The sequence below is a fragment of the Anabas testudineus genome, chromosome 17 (assembly GCF_900324465.2).
Source record: "Anabas testudineus chromosome 17, fAnaTes1.2, whole genome shotgun sequence".
NCBI classification, from domain to species: Eukaryota; Metazoa; Chordata; class Actinopteri; order Anabantiformes; family Anabantidae; genus Anabas; species Anabas testudineus.
This window is the reverse complement of record NC_046626.1, coordinates 5,541,136-5,563,364: the sequence shown is the minus strand read 5'-3', so window position 1 is coordinate 5,563,364 and position 22,229 is coordinate 5,541,136. Positions and strand designations below refer to the sequence as shown.

Below are 22,229 nucleotides of genomic sequence, written 5' to 3'. Positions count from 1 at the left end.
TGTCAAACTTAGCCCATCCCCTCTTGCACCCAATGCCCCACTGCCAGTTGCCCATGTGGGGTTTTTAATAAGGTGGATGCAGGAGTTGGTCCTGCTCTCTTCTGGGTGACGCGGATTGGAAGGGGTTCTCCATACTTTCACCAAATTATTTTGTTTTTTCCCCTACCTGTTTGCTCTCTGAAACTGCAATTACATCTACAGTATCTTATAGAAGAGCCATGAAGTGGACCTGGGTACTTGTGGCAGTCTTGCTGTTCTTTGGTGGGGTATCACTGGGTAAGGAGAGCTTGGACTTCCCTGAGTATGATGGAAAGGATCGTGTCCATGACCTCAACGCCAAGAACTATAAGTCTGTGATGAAGAAGTACGATGTCATGGTGGTTTACTACCATGACCATGTCGGATCCAGCCGCGTCGCCCAGAGACAGTTTGAGATTGAGGAGTTGGCCCTTGAGGTGGGTTGACATGGGAACTATAGGACCAGGAGTAGTATACTGATGAGGACAGGTTCTGGATTCATAGAGTAGAGCACACAGGAACATCATACAGACTGTTTTAAAGTTTAATTTGTAGCTTGCGTTTTGTTTGGGGGGGACAGATTTTAAATGTTAAACAGTGGAAAGTCACAGTCATAGTAATGCGTTACTGTAAGGAAAATAAAAGGGATATTTAGTAATAGGCACCTATTCTTTTGCAAGATTGAGTGTTGCAATGGAAATTGGGTTTGGTTTGGTTTGATTTGAAAAATAGCTTTGCTGAATTCACAAATGTTGATCCTAAAAATATTGTTGGCGACCTGAGGCAAAAAGCTGAGCTGTGCACACTCATGATATCATATATTCTGGCAATGTGTATGACGTGTATGACTTGATGCATTTAACACACCTCCTTGAGCATGCTTGTCACACACCTCAGGTGTCCTGTCAGCCTGGAAACTCAGCAGTTTCCTGTCATTCTTTGCAGCAAAACATGACATCATCATTCAGTGGAGAGCCTCAGCCCATAAACCGACTGAGGCTTGATCTCAGGTTACATTATAAAATAGAACAAAATTTCCAAGGTTATAGCTGCATTTGTTGTCCGTGTTTAGTTCATGTTTTCTTTTTCAAAACAAGAACATGATATTTATAGTCATAGTTGAAGTGGACTGTGGACTTACTCGCCATCTGAGTGCATTTATACATTTCTAATAAAGGTCATCATTGATTTATGTGTCTACACTGGACCATAAGGCAACAATAGTTGGCTACCTGACATGTCATACATGTGATGAATTATTATACTTTAAGAGCTGCCGAGACTGCTGATGGTGCCAAGAAAAAGAAAGAATAAAAGCGTCTTGTCTATTACAAACAAAATGCAAAACAGATTTTGGCATGTAGTCAGCATCATTGCACTGAATGCAAAGTAATTAGAAGCAGGCTCTTTCTCTGTTTGATGCTTGACAGTTGTGGTCATCCACTATTAATTTTATTATGTGCAAGTCTACAGGTTCCCAAGTTGATGTTTCCTAGAAGGAAATTTGTGCAACAATAAAATATAAGCAGTAACTACAATAATTTCTGCTGATCAACTCATTATCTTTCGTTCTCGTCATGTAATAATAACGAAAATAAATGAGAGGGGATGACTTGAGAGGAAAATAATAGTTATGGGTAATAATAGAAAGGAAAACATTTAAAACAGAGAGAGAATGTGAGGCACTGCTGTCCTTAACGTATCACATCGTCTCAACAGCCTGTGCTGTCTCTGTATGGGTGCGTTAGGGATCAGTCTTAGGGCTGAAGGCCAGCACTGGAGGTTCTGGCTCCAGTAGTGCCAGCTCAGCTCCGCTCTGTGATTGACACTTGCAGTACTGTACTTGTCAGCGGATCCCAGAATGTTGAGCATCACTGCTACCTCACCAAAATAGTCCCTGGTGCTGGTGTGGCTTCTGGCGCTATATTTATCCCAAGCTGTTTTTGTGGAGGGGCGAGCTCCATGGAGGCTTCTGTTTCTCTTTATGATTTATATTTGATGAGGTTTTAATATTAGTAACAGACAACAGCAAAAGGCTGGGTCTGGGTCTGGGTCAAATGAAATATGACATGGTGAGAGTGAGGAAGTCGTAATTAAGTGTTTTCTCCCTGAGTAAAACAAACGGACTAGGTTGTGTGTGTGTCAATGTGTGTGTGTGTGTGTGTGTGTGTTAGGAATGAGTAATAGACATATTAGGTAATTATTTTTGTTATGTTTGAATTAAGATCCCTAAAGGCTATCATAGACTAAACATTAATACATTTTATATGAACTCCTTAGGTGCCTAAGATTTCAAAATAGGATTAACTCATCAGTGTCATATAGGGGGAGAAATAAGTCAGTTCAGTCCTATTTTGTGTTTATATATTATATTTATGTGTCCCAAGGAACATGTATAAAATAAGAGCATTCATAATAACATGTGCTCGTATCTCTCATGTTTCTTATCTGTCTCCTATCAATGAGGACAAAAGCTAAAAATAAATCTTTAAAAAGAAATTTGTGTACAGTTGCAGTGCGATTTGCAAAACATTCAAATACCAAGCTATGAAATCCCATCCCAGAGACTGAGGCTGTAGGTTTAACTTTACATGTAGCCAGGGAGAGTGGGTTACTCTGAAGAAATAATATGAACCAAATTACTGCAGACACACATTCTGAACAGCAAAGTCAAAAGGCAACTTTTCATGCGTTTTCATATTTTATCTACCAGAAGAGAAAGACTACAGGAACAGAAATTTGACCACAGTCACATTCATTCAAATCACATTTTGAAATCAATGCGATCAGATCAAAAATCTCATGAACATGAAAAAGGAAATGTGAAAATGTACAAAATATGTTGCCTGCCAAGTTTAAAGATATAATCAGTTTTGTTAACATGCATACACAAGATAACTTGGCAATTAGGTAATACCAGTGCTTGTTACATATGTGTTTATTACACTTTGTCCTCAAATGTACAGTATCTCTTTTCACTTGCTTGGACAGTATCAAGCCTTTACGAACCTCAATCATTTGCCCTTTCAAAGTTTATTTTAGTCCACTTAAATGCCAAAAGGCTAGTGTCTGCAAAATAAAATCCAGTGCAGTGCCAATACGTCAAATAAGACCTAAGTACTACTCTTAAACATAAAATACTCTTAGAAAATGTTTAGTATGTTGTATTGTGTTTACTTTTTCATAAATTAAGATATTTTAGTTCATAGTTTTCAAGGCACTGGCTGCTAAGCTCCCACACCCTCTACTGCTTACTGTGCCCCCACCTGTCTGCGACTCCAGTCAAATTAAAAGAAATGCTGAGAATTATCTGCATAACAGATTGTAAAACATCTTGGTTAGTCAAACTATTTTTGCCAGTAAATGCAGCTGCTCAAGATCTCTGACACCAGCGAGTGCCCATGCGTGTGTGTGTGGGTATGAGTGTGTTTGTATGTGTGTACATTTTACCCTCCAAGCACACAAACAGACAGCCCACGAACCACTTTCTCAATGCAGCCGGGCTGTGAATGTGTTATTGCCATTGGTGGAACCAACTGTCAGTCATGAGGTTCAAGTTTCATACAGATTTAGAAAGTGCATAAGCAGCGCTCTGAAAAGCAGGCTTTTATGGTAATGGCACTACTGAGAGAGACAACGTTGTCAAAAAGATGCAAATAACACACAAGTTATACATAAACAGACCAAAAACGTGTTTTCTATGGTGAACTTAGAAATCAAAAGGCTGTTTTTTATTAACGTGACAGTGTCTTTGTTTTTCAGCTTGCAGCACAGGTCCTCGATGAGTTCGATGATGAGGATATCGGAGTTGGTCTCATCGATGCAAAGCACGACAAGGCTGTTGCAAAGAAATTAGGTAAACACAGCTGCAGAATCTTTGAGCGTAGCTTATTCAGCAAAAATTAAAAGCCCTTATAATAATCTGAAATATTCTAAATTTACAATACAAGACCATATGGCTCTCAGTTTTCTGTTTTCTGCCCTTGCACATGATGTAGGATAGATGAGGCCAAATTGGCCACTTTGTACATCTGACCTTTGACCAAACACTTAAAAACATCCTCTCTCTTTCTCCAGGCCTTGAAGAGTCTGACAGCATCTTCATCTTCACAGATGATGAAGTGATTGAATATGATGGCGAGCTCGCAGCTGACACTCTTGTGGAGTTCATCTATGATGTTCGTGAGGATATAATCTCCCAGTTAATAGCCTGCCTTACTTTAGCAACAAAGTCTCGACCCACTATGCTCTCTTTAGGCAAAATGCACACAATTTTGCTCACTTCCTTTTTTGTCGCTCCCTCCTGCATAGGTTCTTGAGGATCCAGTGGAAATTATTGACAATAGTAGAGAACTAAAAGGCTTCGAAAACGTAGAAGAGGATATCAAATTGGTGGGCTACTTTAAGAGTCACAAGTCAGAACGTAAGAATCTGTACTGTGATGGCATGATAACCTGTTCCAATTGCTTTTTTCCAGTTGCTTTTCAACATGATTGCTCATATATGCATATCAAGCAAGTGCAAAAGAGATCAGCATCAGATCATTGGTTATACTTTGAGGTGATTTGACTTTTAAGATGGTTTTCAAGTCAGCACACAGAGCACTACAGTACATTCATGATGAGAGCAACTAGCTTACTTTCTTAGATATTTCATACAGGCCCTGGTCTACTGAAACAATTTAAATGCTGCTTGTCAAATTTCAGATTTTGAGGCATTTGTTGATGCTGCTGAAGAGTTCCATCCTCACATCCAGTTCTTTGCCACATTCAATCCCAAGGTAAGTAAGTAATACACATTAATGGGATGAAACATCATAATAAATACATGGAAGTATGGTAAATAATCAAAGGATGGTAATTATATGTGTACTGATATATAATTATTAAGATACCTTTAGAAACTGTGGGCCAAACAATAAGCCATGAGGTACTCCATGGGGAACACGTCAGTCAATAGTACCATGATAAATTGGTGCTACCTGGAGTTAATATAGTCTCAAAAATGTATGTCCTAAAGATTAAGAGGACAAGTATGGGTCTACATTACAGTTTTCCTTTCACTTTACTTGGAGCATTTTGACCATTAAAACCATTAAACCATACACTAAACTATTAACACTGGACACTTCACCAATCCATTGACAATGTCTTACAGGTTGCCAAGGCTCTAGAGCTGAAGCTTAATGAGGTTGACTTCTACGAACCCTTCATTGATGATCCCGTGGTTATCCCTGGAAAACCCTACACTGAGGATGAACTGGTGAAATTCATTGAAGATAATGACAGGTAAGTCCCTTTATCTACAGATTAAACACACAACTTAATCTAAACAGAATCTCTAATTGGTTTGTGTTTTTTAAGACCAACCCTGAGGAAGCTGCAGCCACACAACATGTATGAGATCTGGGTAAGAACAGCATGAAATGACAGTCTGAATTAATTTAAATTTCAAAAATTATTTTTGATTTAATTGTTTTTACCTATGACTCCAGTGGGGTGAGTTGTTCTTTGTTCTTTCTGCAGGAGGATGATATTGATGATGAACATATCATTGCCTTTGCAGAGGAGTCTGATCCAGGTAAAGAAAAACCTGTGTGGGGCATTCTGGTGGATGCAGATTTTTGCCAGATTTTTATGGACTATTTATATATATTGTATATTTGGTACCTCTTCTGGTTAATGAAGCTCATTCCAAGTTTCAACTCTGGTCGGCCAAGTGTTCATAGTTACACTGTGGTCTTCTTCTCCACTCCTCAGATGGTTTTGAGTTCCTGGAGATCCTGAAGCAAGTTGCCAAGGATAACACAGAAAACCCCGACCTCAGCATTGTCTGGATTGACCCTGACGACTTCCCCCTGGTAAGACTAAAACATAGTGTAGTGTAGGCCTAGTTTTTCTACAAACTAGAAAAACTATGGTTTGGAAAGGTTAAACTGACATCGACTCAACAATGTATTTTCCTTGCAGCTTCTGCCACATTGGGAGAAGACCTTTGGCATTGACCTGTCCTCCCCACAGATTGGCATTGTTGATACTGATGATGTGAGTAATACTTTGGAATTCTATTATTTCTATGCCAGTGCATTTGTGTGTTTTGCTAAATTTACATTTATCACAGAGGGCTACAGTCCTTATGCTTTAGTCCCTCAGGAGGCCTAGGTTCTCTCTGGATTGCAATTCAGCCCCAACCACAACTTATGGTTCTGGAAATAAAAACTCTTTAGAGGTTTCTTTATGGGTACCCTGAGCCAGTGTATTCTATGGGCGCCTCTTCATAGTCCACACCTGAGATGGTTTTTACTTGTTCTTCTTCACTCTCCAGGCTGACAGTGTGTGGATGGACATGGACGATGGTGAAGACTTGCCAACTGTAGATGAGCTGGAGGACTGGATTGAGGATGCTCTATCAGGTGAAATCGATCCTGATGACGATGATGATGATGACGATGATGATGACGACGACGACGACGATGATGACGATGATGATGACGACGATGATGATGATGATGATGACGACGACGATGACGACGATGATGACGACGACGATGATGATGACGACGATGATGATGACGATGATGATGACGACGACGATGATGATGACGACGATGATGACGACGATGATGATGACGATGATGATGATGACGATGATGATGACGACGATGATTATTAAATCATTAAGTCATAATTTTCTCTTTATCTAATTCTGACCAATGCAGTTTCAAGAGTCAACATCATTAATAAATCATCGTCTTTTGTAACTACTTCTAATGTTGAACTCGTCAGTTCATTTTGGTATCTCATCTTTTCGTCATCCTTTCTCCGCCTCTCACCAGAATAATACTCTCGTTACTCGTTACATTACTCGTCTATCCATGTCCCCTACATACTCACTAATCATCCATTCAACAAAGTAGTTTCGAAGGTCCCACAGTATATCTATTCCCAGATGTAACAGTGCCTGTTACAATAAAAAAAGATTATTTTTAAACCTTACCATCTTCTGCTATTGAGTTTTATAGTATGAAAGTTATTTTACAAAATACTGGAGGAGTTGCAATGTTGAATGCATTACGTCTGAGTCCATCTGTGGAGTCTGTTGCAGTTTGAGTGTGTTTTATTTATGACCACTTATTTTCTCGTTTGCCCCTGTATTGAAACAAGGGAGGTCAGATCCAAGGGTGCTACCAGGCTTTTCTGATGGGTCTTGAGAATCACAACCACTCTGTGAAATCAATGTAATGTTGAACACTGAAAGTGCTGTACATCATATGGATGTTTTCTACAATGATGAAATGTGACAACAGCCATATTCTATTTTTGTAACAAGAGAAATTTAAGTAACTGTAAAGTCTTAAATAAATGACAGCTTGGACAGAAGTGTGTGTGTGTACATAACTATTTTTATAACAGAACAACCTGGACATTTATTAGGAAATATTGGTTAGTACACAAGTAATAGGATATAAAATAACATGACATACATACATACATAACTAACATAAAACTGTAGCAAAAAAGTTAGTCACACTTAAAAATCCATATTTTAGAATAAAAAATGCTAACAAATGTGTGAACTACTTTTTCAGTATCACTTTAAGACAGGATGCTACTAATTTTAGTGATATTCCACAGGTGAAAGAAGGCAGTTTTAAAGATTTATTTTATATGTGAGGTAAAGGAGATATCCTGGTCAAAATAACTTCACTACTCACAGCAGTACTTGAGGCCAACACTATGTAGTCTAGAGTAGCAATATGATGAGACAGCCTATCACTGAGGTTTTCAAATCCCAGTTCTGTAGCCTGTGTGTTTGAGTTCAGAAGCAGATTTTTTTAGGGACATGCAGACCTTTATGTCTGGTTTAATCAATTGATTAGTTTCATAGATTAATAAACCCTTTGCATAGCAATGGAAATTTATGTCTTTTCTAATAATATTGCCTAAGGCAGACGTGTATAAAGTGACACGTATAGGTCCAAGCAGAGGTCCTTGTGGAACACCATAACCAATCTGACAGAGAGTGATGATATCTCACATCTTTAATTCGAAAAACACACACAGAAAGCGAAAATTCAAGCTAAAATACAATAAACACATAGGCTCTCTTTTTATGTATTGAAAAAATAAATGTAAACTCAGATTAAGTCGTTAAGTTCTTCTCATCTTTTTTTTTTTTGCTCCGCCCTCCACGCCTCACGATGACCGCACCTTTAGTGTTTGACGCGCCTGCGCCAGTCCGAGACACGCCCCTTCTTTCTCAAACCATGTGGCTGTCGTTGGTAAATAAAAATATCAGCTAATTTTTCTGCTTCCGTTTTATTGTTCCTTTTTGTTTCCACAAACTCTGGCTTCTGCACAGGCAGAGCTCCCAGAATGTCTGCGGGCACCGTGGACCTCCAGGCGCAGGTGGAGTCGGTGCTGGGAGCGCTCGTTAAGGCGGCCACGGTGGAGCTGACCAAACTGTTTGAGAGCAGATACGGAGTCTCGGCTGTGAATGTGGCTGTGGGCCGCACCGAAGACAAGAAGCAAAATGAAACCTTCGAGGCGCTGGATAATTTGTCCACTGCAGACACAAAACGCAGCGTCGGAGTGCAAGTGGACGACGACATTAATCCGCCGTCACAGCTTTCTGGTATGTGATCTTTTTTTAGCTTAAATGCTAAGACTTCCGGTTCGCCTGCACGGCTAGTCTGCATGGATGCATGAGGAGTGGAGACGTATTGCTCGTATAAGCTGAACTGCATCACAAAGTGAGAACATGGTCTAGTGGAGTTTTTATGCACGCAACAAACAATTACTTTGATGCATACGTGCATTTCGTTCCTGCACAAACTGGGTGCGTTTGCATGGTTTGTTATGTTGCACTTAACTCCTGCAGGGTATTCCCCGATTGCAAAGTTTAAAGGAATGTATGTGGGCCTCTGTCTTAACCCCCTCCCCCCTTCACAGGTCCTCCCTTCCTCTCAGATGATGCTTGTCCGAGGGAGTGCGAGGAGGAGGTGAAGGTGGTGGACGGGTGCCTCATTCCATCAGAAATCCTCCTGGATGAAAAGAATGGCCACGTTGACCCCGAGTGGTCGCCTTTGAAGGAACAGGTCAGTAAGAATTTACTGGGGTGTAAAACACGCATGTAATGAACAGAGAGAAGCAGAGTGAAACTACTAGCAGTTTTATTACTTGACTTTTTTACTGGTCTTGCAGCACAATACGTCATGTTAGCTTTTTATTGCAAGATGTTGCCAGATTGGATGATCATAGTTTTCATGACCAATACCTTTTCACCAGCATGCAAATATGTTATGTCTCTTCCTTAATCAGGTTTTGGCTGACACGGTGGAGTTAAATGTCCTTGAAACTGAGAACGATGCCCAAACAGATGTTACATTGCATGGTAAGAACATTGCACATTTTAAATTAGGTGAATACTGCATAACTCATCGACTGTGTGTATGCCATGAAGAAGATAATATTGTTTTCTGTTTTTTTAGTCCATTATTTCTGCACCTGTTAATGTCTTCTCTTTTAAGAGTTGACTATAATTCTTTATCATATCATTAATATTCATATACAATAGGAGGGATATAGAAAATCTAAATATTTGCATTTAGATTTTGTTTTTTAAATGAAGAGAAACAAACATTAGATGCAACCTTTCATGTCAAACATTTCAAACTTGTATCAGAAATTTGTTCCAGTTTAGGTGAAAGGTAGTAAAATATGACTTTTTACTAACCCCTAGTGGCAGCTGTGAGGAACTGCAACATTGCTACATGTCCCCTGCTAGTATCCTTAGTATTTATTAAAAGTAGATTCCATTTAGACAATGCTGCACATGATATCAGTGCATCTGAACAATAAGCTTTGCAGGACAATAAACTAACCCAAAAATGGTGGTAATGTACAGTTAAATTGTTTTTTCAGTCTCTGAAGAGCCAGAGCCATGGACAGAGGCATCAACATATGGATCAACACAAACCTCTCCAGCTAAACAAAAGCCTCTTGTGATCCAGCCAGACGTAAGCGATATTACTTATAAGGGAAGGGTGAAGTTCGTTTGCCCATTAATTCTTAAGCCGGAGTCTCCAGCTCCCAGACCTGACAGTTCAGAGAAGCCGGCTCAAGCCGAGCCCCAGCAAGGCTGTGTCAGCACCGCTAAGGGCACCGCCTACAGTCCGTCCCCATCTGATGGAGCTGTGACTCCTGCACAGATTGGGGTTTGGGAACGGATCCATACGTCAAAGGAGACAAAGAACAACCTCCACATGAGACTGAAGTTGACTTCGACAGATCAAAAGTTGATACGTCCCTGTGCAGTACAGCTGGTGGACATCCTCACAGTGCCCGAGTCAGACACAAAGCTTCAGGATGCTGTTGCTAACTGCAAAGCCGGCTGGCCTTTGCCCAAAGACCTGCGTCGCCACCAAGGGCTTCACACAGGCCATCGCATCTGCTGCTTCACTTCGTGCGGAAACAGTGTTTGGCGTCTCCAAAAGGTTGTCGCCCACTCCCGCGATGGATACTCTTGCAGCATCTGCGGAAAAACATTCAAACGCAGAAAGGTCCTCCGACGGCACGGGCGCTTTCACACGGGAGAAAAACCATATTCGTGTTCTGCTTGCTCCAAGACATTTGCACTAAGGAAGAGCCTCCGTCGACACCTGAGGTTCCACACAGGGGAGAGGCCCCACACCTGCACTAAGTGCGGCAAAAGCTTCCGTCTGCGAGAAAATCTGAAAGCACACTTAAGGTTTCACACCGGAGAGAAGCCTTACAACTGCGCCACGTGTGGGAAGATGTTCAGGATCATGAGGAACCTGGAGAAGCACAAACTGGCTCAGTGCGGATTTTTCACCACTTCATTCAGGACTATTGCTGGTTTGTAGCTGTAGGGAACCAGCTGTCAGTGGCTGGTTGTGGTGGTTGCTCCATTTTCTACCTCACAGTGAAAACACTAAACTACCGTTGTAAACACTTGTTTTGTAAAGTTGAGCAAAGAAAAGTCAAAGCGATGACCGAAACAGATTTGTAGCTATTTCAGAAAGCATTATACTTTATATCCTATAATGGTGTTGTATTCTGGTGTTTTTTTGTCAGTTTGGTTTTTAAATACAATTACTACTGATATTTTTGTCTTAATTACAGTTTTCCTCATTCCTGGCTTTACATTTGCTTCTTGTGATTGTGGACCAGTGCTGGAACAGGGACTGTGTGCAAGAGTTGTACAACTACTCAAAAGAGGAACCTAAAGTACTGATCATTAACTGCCAAACGTTTTTGTGTCAAACTTATATATAAAGTTCTGATGTTTGTTTTGATGTCTGTAGTATTATTTTATTGTTTGTTTGTTTACTTTACCCTCACGTGTGTTATCAAAGTGTTTGGTTTTGTTTTCATGTTATATTTCCTAAATGTATGTAACCATGCTGACTTTATAAGAAATCCATGATGTTAAAAACACTTTGAAAGCAGTTGTGCTGTGATAAGCTCACATACGGTTCAAGAAATGCAATGTCATATTGTTTGTTGAAAGATGATTTCATAAGGATTTATATTACTCATACACAGATACTCATTGATACATTGACAAATGGCTGTTTTCATCTTTTTATATTCCTGATGCTACAGTAGATTACATCTTTCTTGTATATTAGTAAAATAAACGTTTTTTGCCAGCAGCTTATTTTGTTATTATGTTGTATGAACCTTATGCTCATGTTATATTTAGAATAGAGGAAAGACATAACTTTTTAATAAAGCATAAACTGGCACTGGTAGTTAATGGTCTGTAAAATAATGAGTTGCCAGGTTGAGTAAAATAGCTTTGGCTGTTGTTTATCCTTCTCCAGGACGGCTCAAAGAGGACTGCCTGACCTCTGACCTTTTGGAAAACTACCAAATGTAATCTGTCGTATGTGTCACAGGAAGGTGACTGACTGTGATTACATTTAATTACTCTTGATAGAAAAATGCTTTAAACTGGGCAATAAAGCCGAAAGGTAATAAAAAACACACTTTTAAACCGGGCTGTGTAAACTTCAGTACTCAACACTGATTACTGTGTTTCTTAAAGGTGGTCTGAATGTTTTAATTTTAAAAACAACCACCAAAACTAGTAAATTCTTACAATTAAGGGAATTTAATTGAATGTTTATAATTAACTGTAACTGCTTACACTTATTTTGTAATTGTAAAATCAATAATGCCATTATATGACATGTACTAGTGAGTAGAAAACTATGCTAAATTAACATTAGCCAACATTATAGTGACATTTCCGAGCGGATCTTTCGACGTTTAAACGACGGACAGTGAAGAAAGAGACAGAAGGAGCAGGTAAATATATTTATGTTTCAACAATTAGCTGACTTATGGCTAAATAGTTACCGAAAGAAATCCGTGTGTTGCATTAGGGTTACAGACTACATGCTGAAGCCACACAGGTGTTTTCAATGAGTGTGAGGGACTTTATGACCAGCAGGAAAGATAAGATTTATGCTTCCTCCGTCACTGAGCCATGACATTTATCGAGCACATTAAAACAAAGCTTAACTAAATGAGTTTGGTTTGATAAAGGAAAAGAAAAGCGTTAACAAACTTGTTTTTCGTAGGCTAAAATATCTCTAAACAGGTGGGTGTTTACTTTAAGGCATTCGGTGTATTATCTTTGCAGTATCTGATAAGATCTGTTTGATAAAACCCTTTTATTCAACATTTAAACTTGTATTTCATATTTATTATATTTATAGTTACGCTTGAGCCGCCTCTTCTTAGGCCCCGCCCCACCAGGAAGTGCCAACATATGCACAGCTTGCTTTCGCTTTTTGCGATGTGTGTACAGAAGACAGAGCTCGATCAACAGTGAGGGCCTGCACTCGGCTTTAACTTGGAAGGTAGGAATCGTTGTAGTGGTTAGCTCTTAGCTCTCATGATACTGTGCTGGGGCACATACGCTGTTCAAACCAACCAAAATACAAAGTGGTCCTGAAGGCAGCAGCCAGGTGCTGTACAAACTGCAGTTAACTGCTTCCTGTCTGCTCTCCTCTGGCTTTGGGACTCTGAAGGACAGTGATCAAGAATGGACAATCCAGAGAACACCTGCCTTGAAGAGATGCTGATGTGTCCAGTGTGTCAGGACATCTTTAAGGACCCTCGGCAGCTGCCCTGTGGACACAGTTTGTGTATGGGCTGTCTGGAAAACCTGATGGATCACTCCTCAGGTGTTCCCTTCCGCTGCCCAGACTGTAGGACTGATTTCGGAGGAGCCATGGGGGTACAGAAGAACTACGTGCTGGCCAGTATTGCAGAGGACTTCAGGGAGACCAGGAGGAGAAGGGTACCTGCTTGAAGAACTTCTTTTTGACTGTGATTAAGTAGTTATAAAGTGTTAAAGCTAATCCTCAAATGCAGATATATACTTAAATATCCTTTCTTTTAATTTTCTCATTTCTGATTTTTGTAAGCAGGCAGTGCAGACAAAAACAGTGTACTGTGACTTCTGCCCCGAGGGGGAAATATTGGCCATTAAAACATGTCTGAAGTGTGAGGTGTCACTATGCAAAGAGCACGTCAAGCCCCACACAGAGCTACCCGTGTTCACAGGACACCCCTTGCTCACCCCTCTGGGCGACCTCCAAGAAAGAAAATGCCCCCAGCATGAAGACAAGGTCTTGAAGTACTACTGCAACGCGTCCAGGCGCTACATCTGCAACATGTGCTCCCTGGAGAGCAAGCAGCACAGCCTGGCCACCGAGGCCTCCACTGTCCTGAGGAGACAGATGACAGTGAGTTTAAGTAACGCTTTTCTTTTTTCCCACACACCACATTACACAATCATCTCCTTTAGAAAGACGGCATAGGTAGTTACAGCTTTTTGCAGCTTTTTGTAAAACTTGTCTTTCGCCGCGCTATGAAGAAACTGGATTTTCTGGTCCCAGATAATCTGAATGAGACTTTCAGCTGCACTCCCCACATTCACTCCTTACCCACCTATAAACTTTTACAGATTCATGCTGCACTGCAAAACTCCAAATAAGCTTATTTTAATGCCTAATTGGGTTCATGAGAATTACTGGTCTGTAATTAAATACTGTTCAGTGAAACAGACCTAATGAAGATTTGTAAGGCAGAGCTATACTGTAACTGTGTGTTTATTTGACAGGAGTACATGGAACAGCAGTTCACAGTGCTCAGGGAGCAAATCAGAGAATCCACCGACTCTGTGAGGAAACTGAATGGAGACATCCAACGTGAAGTGAGCTCCATTTCCTAAATGATCAATATCTGGCATTTATAGTTTGTTTTAAACACTTTGCAGAACAAAAACAATTTTCCCTTGTGACAGAAACGGAATCCTGCCGACATGTGCCTCAACAATGTGACAGTGGTGCTGCTCTGTCTGTGGTTCATAGTTCTGTATTATGGTAAGAGGCTGATTACATGTACATGTCTTTCCATGTCTATGTGCACAAATATTAGTTCAGTGCCATCTTTGCAGGCATTCTGGCTGGGTCTTACAATTTAAAAGGAATGTTTTAGCATTAAGGTTGGATCTAGGTTTATGTTTGGTTTGAAGTTAGGGTTTTGTGACACCTGTCTTTGTTTCCAACCAGCGTACAACTACTCTGTGGAAAACCAGACGCTAACAGAAGCACTGGACAAGCAGCAGAACCGTGTGCATCACATCTATTCCACCATTGCAGGTACTAAATCAGGTCTCTGCTGTCTGCTGACATGACAACAAACTGTATAAAGCCTAATTTAAAAACATTCCTTGGAGATAATGTCACCTGGAGGAGTTCTGAAGGAGCAGATCAACCAAGACTAAAACCACTGTAGTGTGAGCAAGCAGATGCCATCATCTGGACTTAGATATTTATTATTGGCAGTCACTTGAATGGCACGCATGCCCTGGCCAAACTAGAACTATAGAAAACAAGCTGAAACATGGGAGAGTTGCCCTTTAATACAATTGACAGGGTGTCACACCATAAGGATCAAAAGAGTTCTATTATGAGGATTTGTACTGTAACTGTTGATGACATGCTCTACTTAGCCTCCTCCGGATGCCATCGACCTTTAACTTGTGTAATTCTGTTTATTTTAATGAATATGCTCCAAATAACTATTTTTAATTCCTACATAGAACTTTTGAATGATCACCCAACAAAGAGCCACAAACCATCAGAAACAGATGATAAAGGTATGAAAATTGAATCTGATGTTTGAAGAGAACTGAAGTATGTTTGTGTTGGAGAGATTGTCAAAGAGAACTGTTGTGCACAGTAAGATTGTTGACAGTATAGAAGTTGAAATCACAATTTAGCAAATTAGCCGCCAATGTGCATTAGTTTTGGTCATATTCAGCATATGAAGTTAGCATGGATCATGGAGAGCCCTGGTTATTCACATCCCTGTTGTCATGTTTTGAATATTATCCAGGTTTCTGATCATCTGCTTTGTCTATCTCAGTTGTTAAGGATGAACTGCTGCATTTACCACTCCATATTAAGCATTTCCACCTTAAGTTAGTTAAGGACGACCTAAAACTTTTAATAACTGAGATACTAGAGTACATTTAAACACAGCGATTATGTTTCTTAAAATTTCATTCTGAAAATAAGCAGACAGTAAATGACAGAAAGATCAAACTCTGTTGTGTATACAGAACAAATACTGAGCATTACCAGTTTCATGTGACACAGTGGACTTTTATGTACAACAAAACTGGATGAAAACGCATGTAGAGACATAATGTAGCATACAAATCATAAAATCAGAAAACTGGATAATATTAGTTACAGAGCAATATTCATCCAAAGTTTGCCGAACACTGCTTTCATCTCATCCCATAAATGTGTGTTCTGTCCCAGGATTTCTTGCGCTGGACCTGGACACTGTCAGCCCTTTACTGGGAGTCTCTGCTGACCTCCAGTCAGTAGAGCGAGTGAAAGCCAAGTTGGATTATCCTGACAGTAACAGCCGCTTTGATGAAGCCCCGCAGGTCCTCTCCACTCAGTGCTTCTCCTCCGGTACTCACGTTTGGGAGGTGGAGGCTGAGGGACACTGGGACATCGCGGTGTCCTACAAGAGCATCCAACGTAAGAGCAAAGACAGCAGCTTCTTTGGAAACAACACTGAGTCCTGGTGCCTAACACATGACGCCGAAGGCAAGCTGTTCGCTCAGCATAACAGAAGAAAAACAGCTCTCTCTGTAACACTGCAGAGCAGCCGAATAGCAGTGACGGTTAATTTTGAGAAGGGGAACATCACATTCTCTTCTGGGGAGTCCACCATCGCGCATCGCCTGCACGAATTCAAGGCGGAACTGACTCAGCCAGCCTGCCTGGGTTTGGGACTTTACCAAATGGAGCCTCCAAGTAGAGCCTGTGTTGTTAAAGCCTCATGATTAATCCTACATATGATCACATCAGACAGCTCAGACTGGACCCAGACTGCCTTCAGTCCAGTAGCTTGCTCTGAATGTGGACCTGACTGCATTTCTGTATAAAATGAAAATGATTTATCTCTGGTATATTTTTATATAGTGAAGTTTTTGAAGGTATGTGCAGGATGTTTGAGTCACTTTTTCCATTTGACTGTCACCTCTGGCCCTGGAAGACTGTGCTACCTTAAGTCTACATTTAAATAACTAACCTAAGTGTGGAATGATTATTATTTCAGCTTCTCTCTTCTTAGAGATAAATTAAAACAACCTGGATCTCTGTAGCTTTTGCTGAACACCAGCCAGCCACTGACAATTTACTTTATCCATCATGACACAAGTAAAACAAAGTGTATAGAATTGAAGAAGAGTGTTCAATTGTTTATGAATTCAAGTTGCGATATGCCACAGGAATGATGTTTCATATTAAAGGAAGATAGAAAAAAAAAAAAGACTCAAACATGAACAGGAAACAATTTTGCAACGGACAGTGATCTGCATCGACTGTTTTACAAAAAAGGAAGGCTACAGTTAGCCTGGATGGACAATATGCTTAGTAAAAAAAACAAACAAGGCATACAGTGATACAAATAGTTGTCTTCTCAAAGATACTTTCTCTGCTAAGTAAAGAGGAATAATGTCTCTGGTTTCTCTCACTTAAAGCAAGAGATATGACATCAAAACTTTAGAGCATGAATTTCAAAGGTAGTAAGCACTGTACAGTCAAGTCTGCAATAAAAATGTCTGCCAGAGGAAAAAAGAAGCTTTGAGAAACAGACTCATCTATTTTAGCTTTTTCCAAAAGATTTTACAATTTCTAGTGAAGAGATCTGTGTGGGCTTTAATAAAAATATCTAAGAACAGCGCTGTTGTGACATGTCGCTCCTTCTATACTTCATTGTGCTAATCTTTTCTCTAGCTGCCTTGACATCTATCGATGCCCGACTAAAATCCCAATATAAAGTCAAACGTAGCGCTACATAAACATCCACGCAGCAGACATTTCTCTAGTTACAATGCAACACCATGCTGGAATGGCTGTTCTAATTCAGTGCCGTTGTCCTGTCAGTCAACTGTCAGTGTGTACAGTACCTATACAAAACAGTGCGAGAACTACGACAGTCGGGCATCTGCAGGGAAACGCTTTGTTTCTACGTATCTGCACCCGTTCTGTAACTATTAACACTGACTCTGAGTGAAAAACTAATGTTCAGTCGATGTGATGAGTAGCAGCAGCTCGTCTTTACTTCACTGTTCCCATGGTCTGATTCCTGATGGAGCACCACGCCTTGAATACATCTCTGCAAAACAGAACATATTAATATTAAAGTTTAGAATTTTTGCGGGAAACATACACATATGCTAGTGTTGTTGTTTCAAACGTCTACACACCTGCAGTGAGTGGCCACGCATTCGTTGCTACAATACTCTTTGTCCCAGTCTTGACTGTCTACTGCTGGGTTGTTACACCCGGCCCTCACACACACACTCTTCGTAGCTCCTATATCACTGGATCCATTCACCTCCATATCATCCTGAGAAGAAGAGCAACATTAACATTAGTACTTGGTATTTTCTGTATGCAGCAGGAGATAAAATGACACCAGTGTGTATTCCTCATGGAGGAGAACATTAACACTTAACATAAACAGACATCTATATGAACAGTCTTTTTTTTTTTGTTACTTTTTAAATGTTTTACAGCTTGAAATCAGTGAATGCAAATGTAATTTTTTTACATTAACTAAGAAAAATAAAAGATTTAATGTCTTTTTCAAGTGAAATGTAAACTTTGTTAACATCAATTTTCACAGTAAGTGGTTGAGTGAACAGCAATATTTATGGTGCCAGATGTCTTAAGCGTTTGTTTACCGTGGATTTCTCTTTCCCATTCTGCTACGTATGCTTTTTAAAAAATTATCACTGAAGCCATTTTTCACATTATTGTTAGAGCCGTTCTTTTGTCTTTTATATATTTTTTGATAATTTTGATAGTTGGGAGTAACAAGCCAGCCAGGAAACAAAAAAGATTTTGACACACAACCAACGTTCTCAGATTGATCTGAACCAGACATATTGTGGTTATGTGGCATGAGATTTCCTCAAATTTACAAACTAGCCAGGTGTTTGACATTTCAGATATAATTATATGTAAAAAAAAAAAAACAGACAGACACAGTGGTACTTTCACAGTCACAGGTGATTTGCATTCAACTCTTGTTCTTAAAGTTATAAAAAAAAAAATCCGAGAGCACAGCTATGATTTAATTATGTTGCAATACAAGCTAACATCATTTAATTTGGGCAGTTTATGGATTTGGTTTCACTTTAAGGTTTCTAGATAAGCAACAAAATAATCCTAATTACATTCACTCATTCAATGCTGTTGGTTAAACTAACAAAACAGGCATAAAAAGTCCCAAATATACAGCCACTACTGTAGAAGTGAATAGGAAGAAGACATTTTAATATCTTCTGATATGTGAAGCAGAAAATAGTGATGTGTTGGTAGTTACTTGGGAAATTTAAACCCAGTTAAAATAACTGAAATATCTGAACTTGGGTAAGACAATCATACCAAGCTGACAAAAGCAAATCACAGCAATGAGTTCAGCTGAACATTTACCTCTTCTGAAGGCAGCACTTCTGTAACTTCATCCTCATCTGGATTGCTCGGCACATCAGCAGAATTCACCACCTGCACTGACACAACAGGTGCAGACTGTGCAGATGTTGTTGCAGTAGTTGATCCAGCTGCTGTAGTTGGGACAATAATTGGCAGAGCCTCTGTTCCCTGCAAGGAGGCAGGAACTATTTTTATCTGTAGTGGAGGCGGAGGTGTAGCCGTGAGGGATGCAGGGAGGCCTGCCGTGGTGCTTCCCTCTCGAGGCTTGGCCTGTAAGGGTGGAGGTGCCGGTGCCATTTGCTGGAGCCGCGGTGGAGGCGGTGCGTTCTGCATCTGCTGCAGCGGAGGCGGCTGGCGAGAGGTGCCAGACACAAGCAGCGTGGGCTGCAAAGCGCGGACACCTCCGGGCAACACTGTCACCACCTGACCTCCTGCCTGCAACATGTGCTTTGAAATTATGATCTTGGTGATGGTCTGGGACGAGGGGACTACTGCTGCTGGAGCGGAGGCTTTGTTAGCACCCGTGCGGGAACGTGTGGTCCTCTCTGGCACGTCCAGGATGATGTTAGAGGCACAGATGTTGGTGATCGTGTTCTCTTCCAGGTTGTTGTTTGCGGGGTGAGTGACCTGGTGCCCAGCAGAGGGAAGGGCTGCAGTTGTCTGGTTGACTGCAGATGGGGGTGGTGAAGGTGCGATCTCCATCTCCTCAGTAGCAGGCTAGAATACAGACAGACCAAGTTGAAATAAAATATTCTATAAGTAGTAAACTAGTTTACCTATAGTGGATAATATGGCATTACCTGTGAGAGCTGGTTGGCTCTGTAAGCTGCCAGTGCTTTCAAATACTCCTTTTTAGCTGCTTCAGTCTTTCTCTTGTACACCTATTGAAGAGAAGCACCAATGTAATTTTACCCTAAGATAAAGAATTTAAAATGATTCCATCTCAAAGTGAGAATACACAGTGTCACTATAAGCATGTGTGCATATACCTGTTTCTGTTCCTCAGCCAGGCTGTCCCACATGGAGGCCACTATCTTTGACACCTCTCCAAAAGAGGCGTTGGGGTTTTGGCCCTTAATGGCTGCCTGGGTGTCTCTGAAGAACAGGGCGTACGCTGAAACTGGCTTCTGTGGTTCATTTGGATCTTTTTTCTTCCTTCCCTTTTTTGCGCCCACTGCTGCAGTCACTGAGGCGAGCGTGGCCGGCTTCCCCCCACCCCTCCTGGCTGTAGCTGGGGAAACAGACGATAGGGGAGCCGGGTGGGAGGACATGTGGGAGAGGATGGATGAAGATGAGAGAGACATGGGGGAGTCTACCAGCACACTCCGCTGGAAAATTAGAAAGAGAGGAGAGTAGATTTTAGCTTCATGATCAAAAATACAACATAAAATCCAAAACACAATAGAAGACTGTGATGGATGAAAGCCAAATCTGATGCCACCATCCACAGGTGTAACCCCTCACCTTGAAGTCATCCATGTCCTCATCCTGCAGGGAACCAACTGGAGATGGTGTTGCTGACAAAGGCTGTTCCGGTGTCTCAGTATGATGCCTAATGTTTTCACCCCCAAGACCCATTGCCAGCTCAGACTGGTTAATTGTAGTCAGTTGACTGCTTCCCAAAAGACCATGACCAATGTCACCAAGTTGGACATCAATGGTCATGGGGGATGAACTGCTGAAACGTGAACCACTGGAATTCCCCAGTTCCTGCGGAGGGATCAGAACACAAACAGATGCTAACAACTTATCTGCATTCACAATCAACTAATATTTAATCACACCACACAGTACTCTATGTGATTGTGAGGATCGCCAGGTAAAGTACACACCAAAGCAGAGGAGCTCAGCAGGCCTCCCACTCCACCCTGGCCCATTGCCCCAAGGCTGAGCTGCTCCAGACCTTGAGATCCAGAGTTCACAAAAGTGGAAGCGAAGGAAGGGTCGTTGCTCTCCACCACCAGGTTGCTAACCAGGCTATGGGAGCCTGAAGGTACCCCGGTGCCATCTGACCCATCTGTCAACTCAAAGTGGGACACTGCATCACTGATACTCGGATCTGGATCAAGGGAGATGGGGGGGATCTCAAAGACCTCGTCTCCGAGACTGGGAGTATGGAATGTCTGCTATATGTGGGGGAAAAAAAGAAACAATAAGGGTTCAGTTTTCAGTAGAGGTCATCACAGAAACTCAGCACTGTTTTTCATGTCGTCTGAATTGACCCACTCACCTCAGCAGACAGAAAAGGGTGGCCCGCTCCACTGATGGTGAGATAACTGTCGCTGCCTTCAGAAAACTGAAACAAAGCATCAGCACATCTAGCTGTTAGCCAACTTAGATACTTCTATCAGCCAAACCTGCCCTGTGTAATTCAATACCAGTGAAAGTTAGCTTACCTTGTTTTCTTCAGAGTATCCACCATATGCCTGGGTGTCCAAAAACTCTGAATCAACATTTTGAGCGCAACCATCCGATAGATCCGAGTAAAAATTAAGGTCCATTTTGAAAATATTCGCTCTAAGAAAACTTCCACGAAGGTTGTACACCTTGTGACAAGGGGTTTCCTAGTTTCTAGCCTACCTCAGTATTGACCAAAGCTACTAGCCGCTAGCTAATCACTGCCGTTTGTTAACGTTAGCATAACGTTAAGGTCGAGGAGATGATGCTAAGCTAAGTTAGCTTAGCCACGAAACCTTGCAACGAACTGGGGCAAATGGGTGATTTAAGGCCGATAACAGAAAAATAATCACAGTATTGCAAAAATATTACGCAGCAGCGCAGCCGGGGCGCGAATTTCACTTAAGGCCTGATATAAACCCATTCATGTGCTGGAGTGATGCTAGCTAACTCCCTTCACGGTCCGAAGGAAAAAGCTAGTGTAGTGTTGGATTCAAGCTCTGTAGGAATTTTTTTATGAACACTCGAAAACCTCCCGGTGGAGTATTTTCTTAGTTAAACTTTCTGCAAACCGTTTAACTCAGCGCTTGTTTGACAAATTGAACCGAGTAGCTGCATAGGTGTTGCACTTCTCCATTTTCATTTGAATTCTGAAATGAAACTACCACAAGATGCACGTATCCTTCCCGAGTTCGAATAGATATTTTCCCTCTACACAGAGCCCTGAAGGCAACAGCGTTCCCAC

The 22,229-nt window shown here is 41.1% G+C and overlaps 4 protein-coding genes across 6 annotated transcripts; 3 read left to right on the top strand and 1 right to left on the bottom strand.

Annotated features, from left to right (window-relative positions):
* The first annotated feature begins 41 nt into the window (after positions 1-41).
* Positions 42-7,390, top strand: casq1a (calsequestrin 1a). The gene is made up of 11 exons (XM_026374629.2): positions 42-455; positions 3,781-3,874; positions 4,096-4,196; positions 4,330-4,441; positions 4,725-4,798; positions 5,176-5,306; positions 5,382-5,427; positions 5,544-5,598; positions 5,778-5,878; positions 5,988-6,062; positions 6,343-7,390. The coding sequence occupies exons 1-11, from the start codon at positions 219-221 to the stop codon at positions 6,688-6,690; spliced, it is 1,374 nt and encodes a 457-aa protein (XP_026230414.1). The 5' UTR covers positions 42-218; the 3' UTR covers positions 6,691-7,390.
* An 881-nt stretch (positions 7,391-8,271) lies between these two features.
* On the top strand, positions 8,272-12,003 carry si:rp71-1g18.1 (C2H2-type zinc finger protein). Its single transcript, XM_026373617.1, has 5 exons — positions 8,272-8,299; positions 8,380-8,652; positions 8,970-9,115; positions 9,339-9,411; positions 9,942-12,003. Exons 2-5 carry the CDS (start codon positions 8,394-8,396, stop codon positions 10,901-10,903), a joined length of 1,440 nt encoding a protein of 479 aa, XP_026229402.1. The 5' UTR covers positions 8,272-8,299; positions 8,380-8,393; the 3' UTR covers positions 10,904-12,003.
* A 544-nt stretch (positions 12,004-12,547) lies between these two features.
* LOC113172109 (E3 ubiquitin/ISG15 ligase TRIM25-like) lies at positions 12,548-16,913 on the top strand. 2 transcript variants are annotated; one of them, XM_026374936.1, is made up of 9 exons: positions 12,548-12,648; positions 12,767-12,910; positions 13,082-13,353; positions 13,484-13,801; positions 14,179-14,271; positions 14,362-14,440; positions 14,630-14,719; positions 15,163-15,219; positions 15,890-16,913. In XM_026374936.1, the coding sequence occupies exons 3-9, from the start codon at positions 13,096-13,098 to the stop codon at positions 16,423-16,425; spliced, it is 1,431 nt and encodes a 476-aa protein (XP_026230721.1). In that variant the 5' UTR covers positions 12,548-12,648; positions 12,767-12,910; positions 13,082-13,095; the 3' UTR covers positions 16,426-16,913. The 2 variants fall into 2 exon arrangements, with proteins under 2 accessions (XP_026230721.1, XP_026230720.1); XM_026374935.1 differs by having other exon boundaries at positions 12,767-13,353.
* Positions 16,828-21,973, bottom strand: tox4a (TOX high mobility group box family member 4 a). Of its 2 annotated transcripts, none has more exons than XM_026374933.2 (9): positions 21,484-21,973; positions 21,318-21,383; positions 20,920-21,213; positions 20,552-20,797; positions 20,077-20,415; positions 19,888-19,968; positions 19,088-19,804; positions 17,854-17,996; positions 16,828-17,762 (listed from the first exon to the last, which is right to left on the bottom strand). In XM_026374933.2, exons 1-9 carry the CDS (start codon positions 21,586-21,588, stop codon positions 17,705-17,707), a joined length of 2,049 nt encoding a protein of 682 aa, XP_026230718.1. In that variant the 5' UTR covers positions 21,589-21,973; the 3' UTR covers positions 16,828-17,704. The 2 variants fall into 2 exon arrangements, with proteins under 2 accessions (XP_026230718.1, XP_026230719.1); XM_026374934.2 differs by having other exon boundaries at positions 20,920-21,210.
* Positions 21,974-22,229: the final 256 nt, after the last annotated feature.

Excerpts from the sequence above, each read along its gene's own strand:
- LOC113172109 (XM_026374936.1), top strand. The coding sequence starts at position 13,096 with ATGGACAATCCAGAGAACACCTGCCTTGAAGAGATGCTGATGTGTCCA. Across the intron at positions 14,441-14,629 it reads GTTCATAGTTCTGTATTATG|CGTACAACTACTCTGTGGAA; the intron begins GTAAGAGGCTGA and ends GTTTCCAACCAG. Across the intron at positions 15,220-15,889 it reads ATCAGAAACAGATGATAAAG|GATTTCTTGCGCTGGACCTG; the intron begins GTATGAAAATTG and ends GTTCTGTCCCAG.
- casq1a (XM_026374629.2), top strand. The coding sequence starts at position 219 with ATGAAGTGGACCTGGGTACTTGTGGCAGTCTTGCTGTTCTTTGGTGGG. Across the intron at positions 4,197-4,329 it reads TTGTGGAGTTCATCTATGAT|GTTCTTGAGGATCCAGTGGA; the intron begins GTTCGTGAGGAT and ends CCTCCTGCATAG. Across the intron at positions 5,599-5,777 it reads TGCAGAGGAGTCTGATCCAG|ATGGTTTTGAGTTCCTGGAG; the intron begins GTAAAGAAAAAC and ends TCCACTCCTCAG.
- tox4a (XM_026374933.2), bottom strand. The coding sequence starts at position 21,588 with ATGGACCTTAATTTTTACTCGGATCTATCGGATGGTTGCGCTCAAAAT. Across the intron at positions 21,214-21,317 it reads ACCCTTTTCTGTCTGCTGAG|CAGACATTCCATACTCCCAG; the intron begins GTGAGTGGGTCA and ends CCCCACATATAG. Across the intron at positions 17,763-17,853 it reads TGCGTGGCCACTCACTGCAG|AGATGTATTCAAGGCGTGGT; the intron begins GTGTGTAGACGT and ends TCTGTTTTGCAG.
- si:rp71-1g18.1 (XM_026373617.1), top strand. The coding sequence starts at position 8,394 with ATGTCTGCGGGCACCGTGGACCTCCAGGCGCAGGTGGAGTCGGTGCTG. Across the intron at positions 8,653-8,969 it reads TCCGCCGTCACAGCTTTCTG|GTCCTCCCTTCCTCTCAGAT; the intron begins GTATGTGATCTT and ends CCCCCTTCACAG. Across the intron at positions 9,412-9,941 it reads AACAGATGTTACATTGCATG|TCTCTGAAGAGCCAGAGCCA; the intron begins GTAAGAACATTG and ends TTGTTTTTTCAG.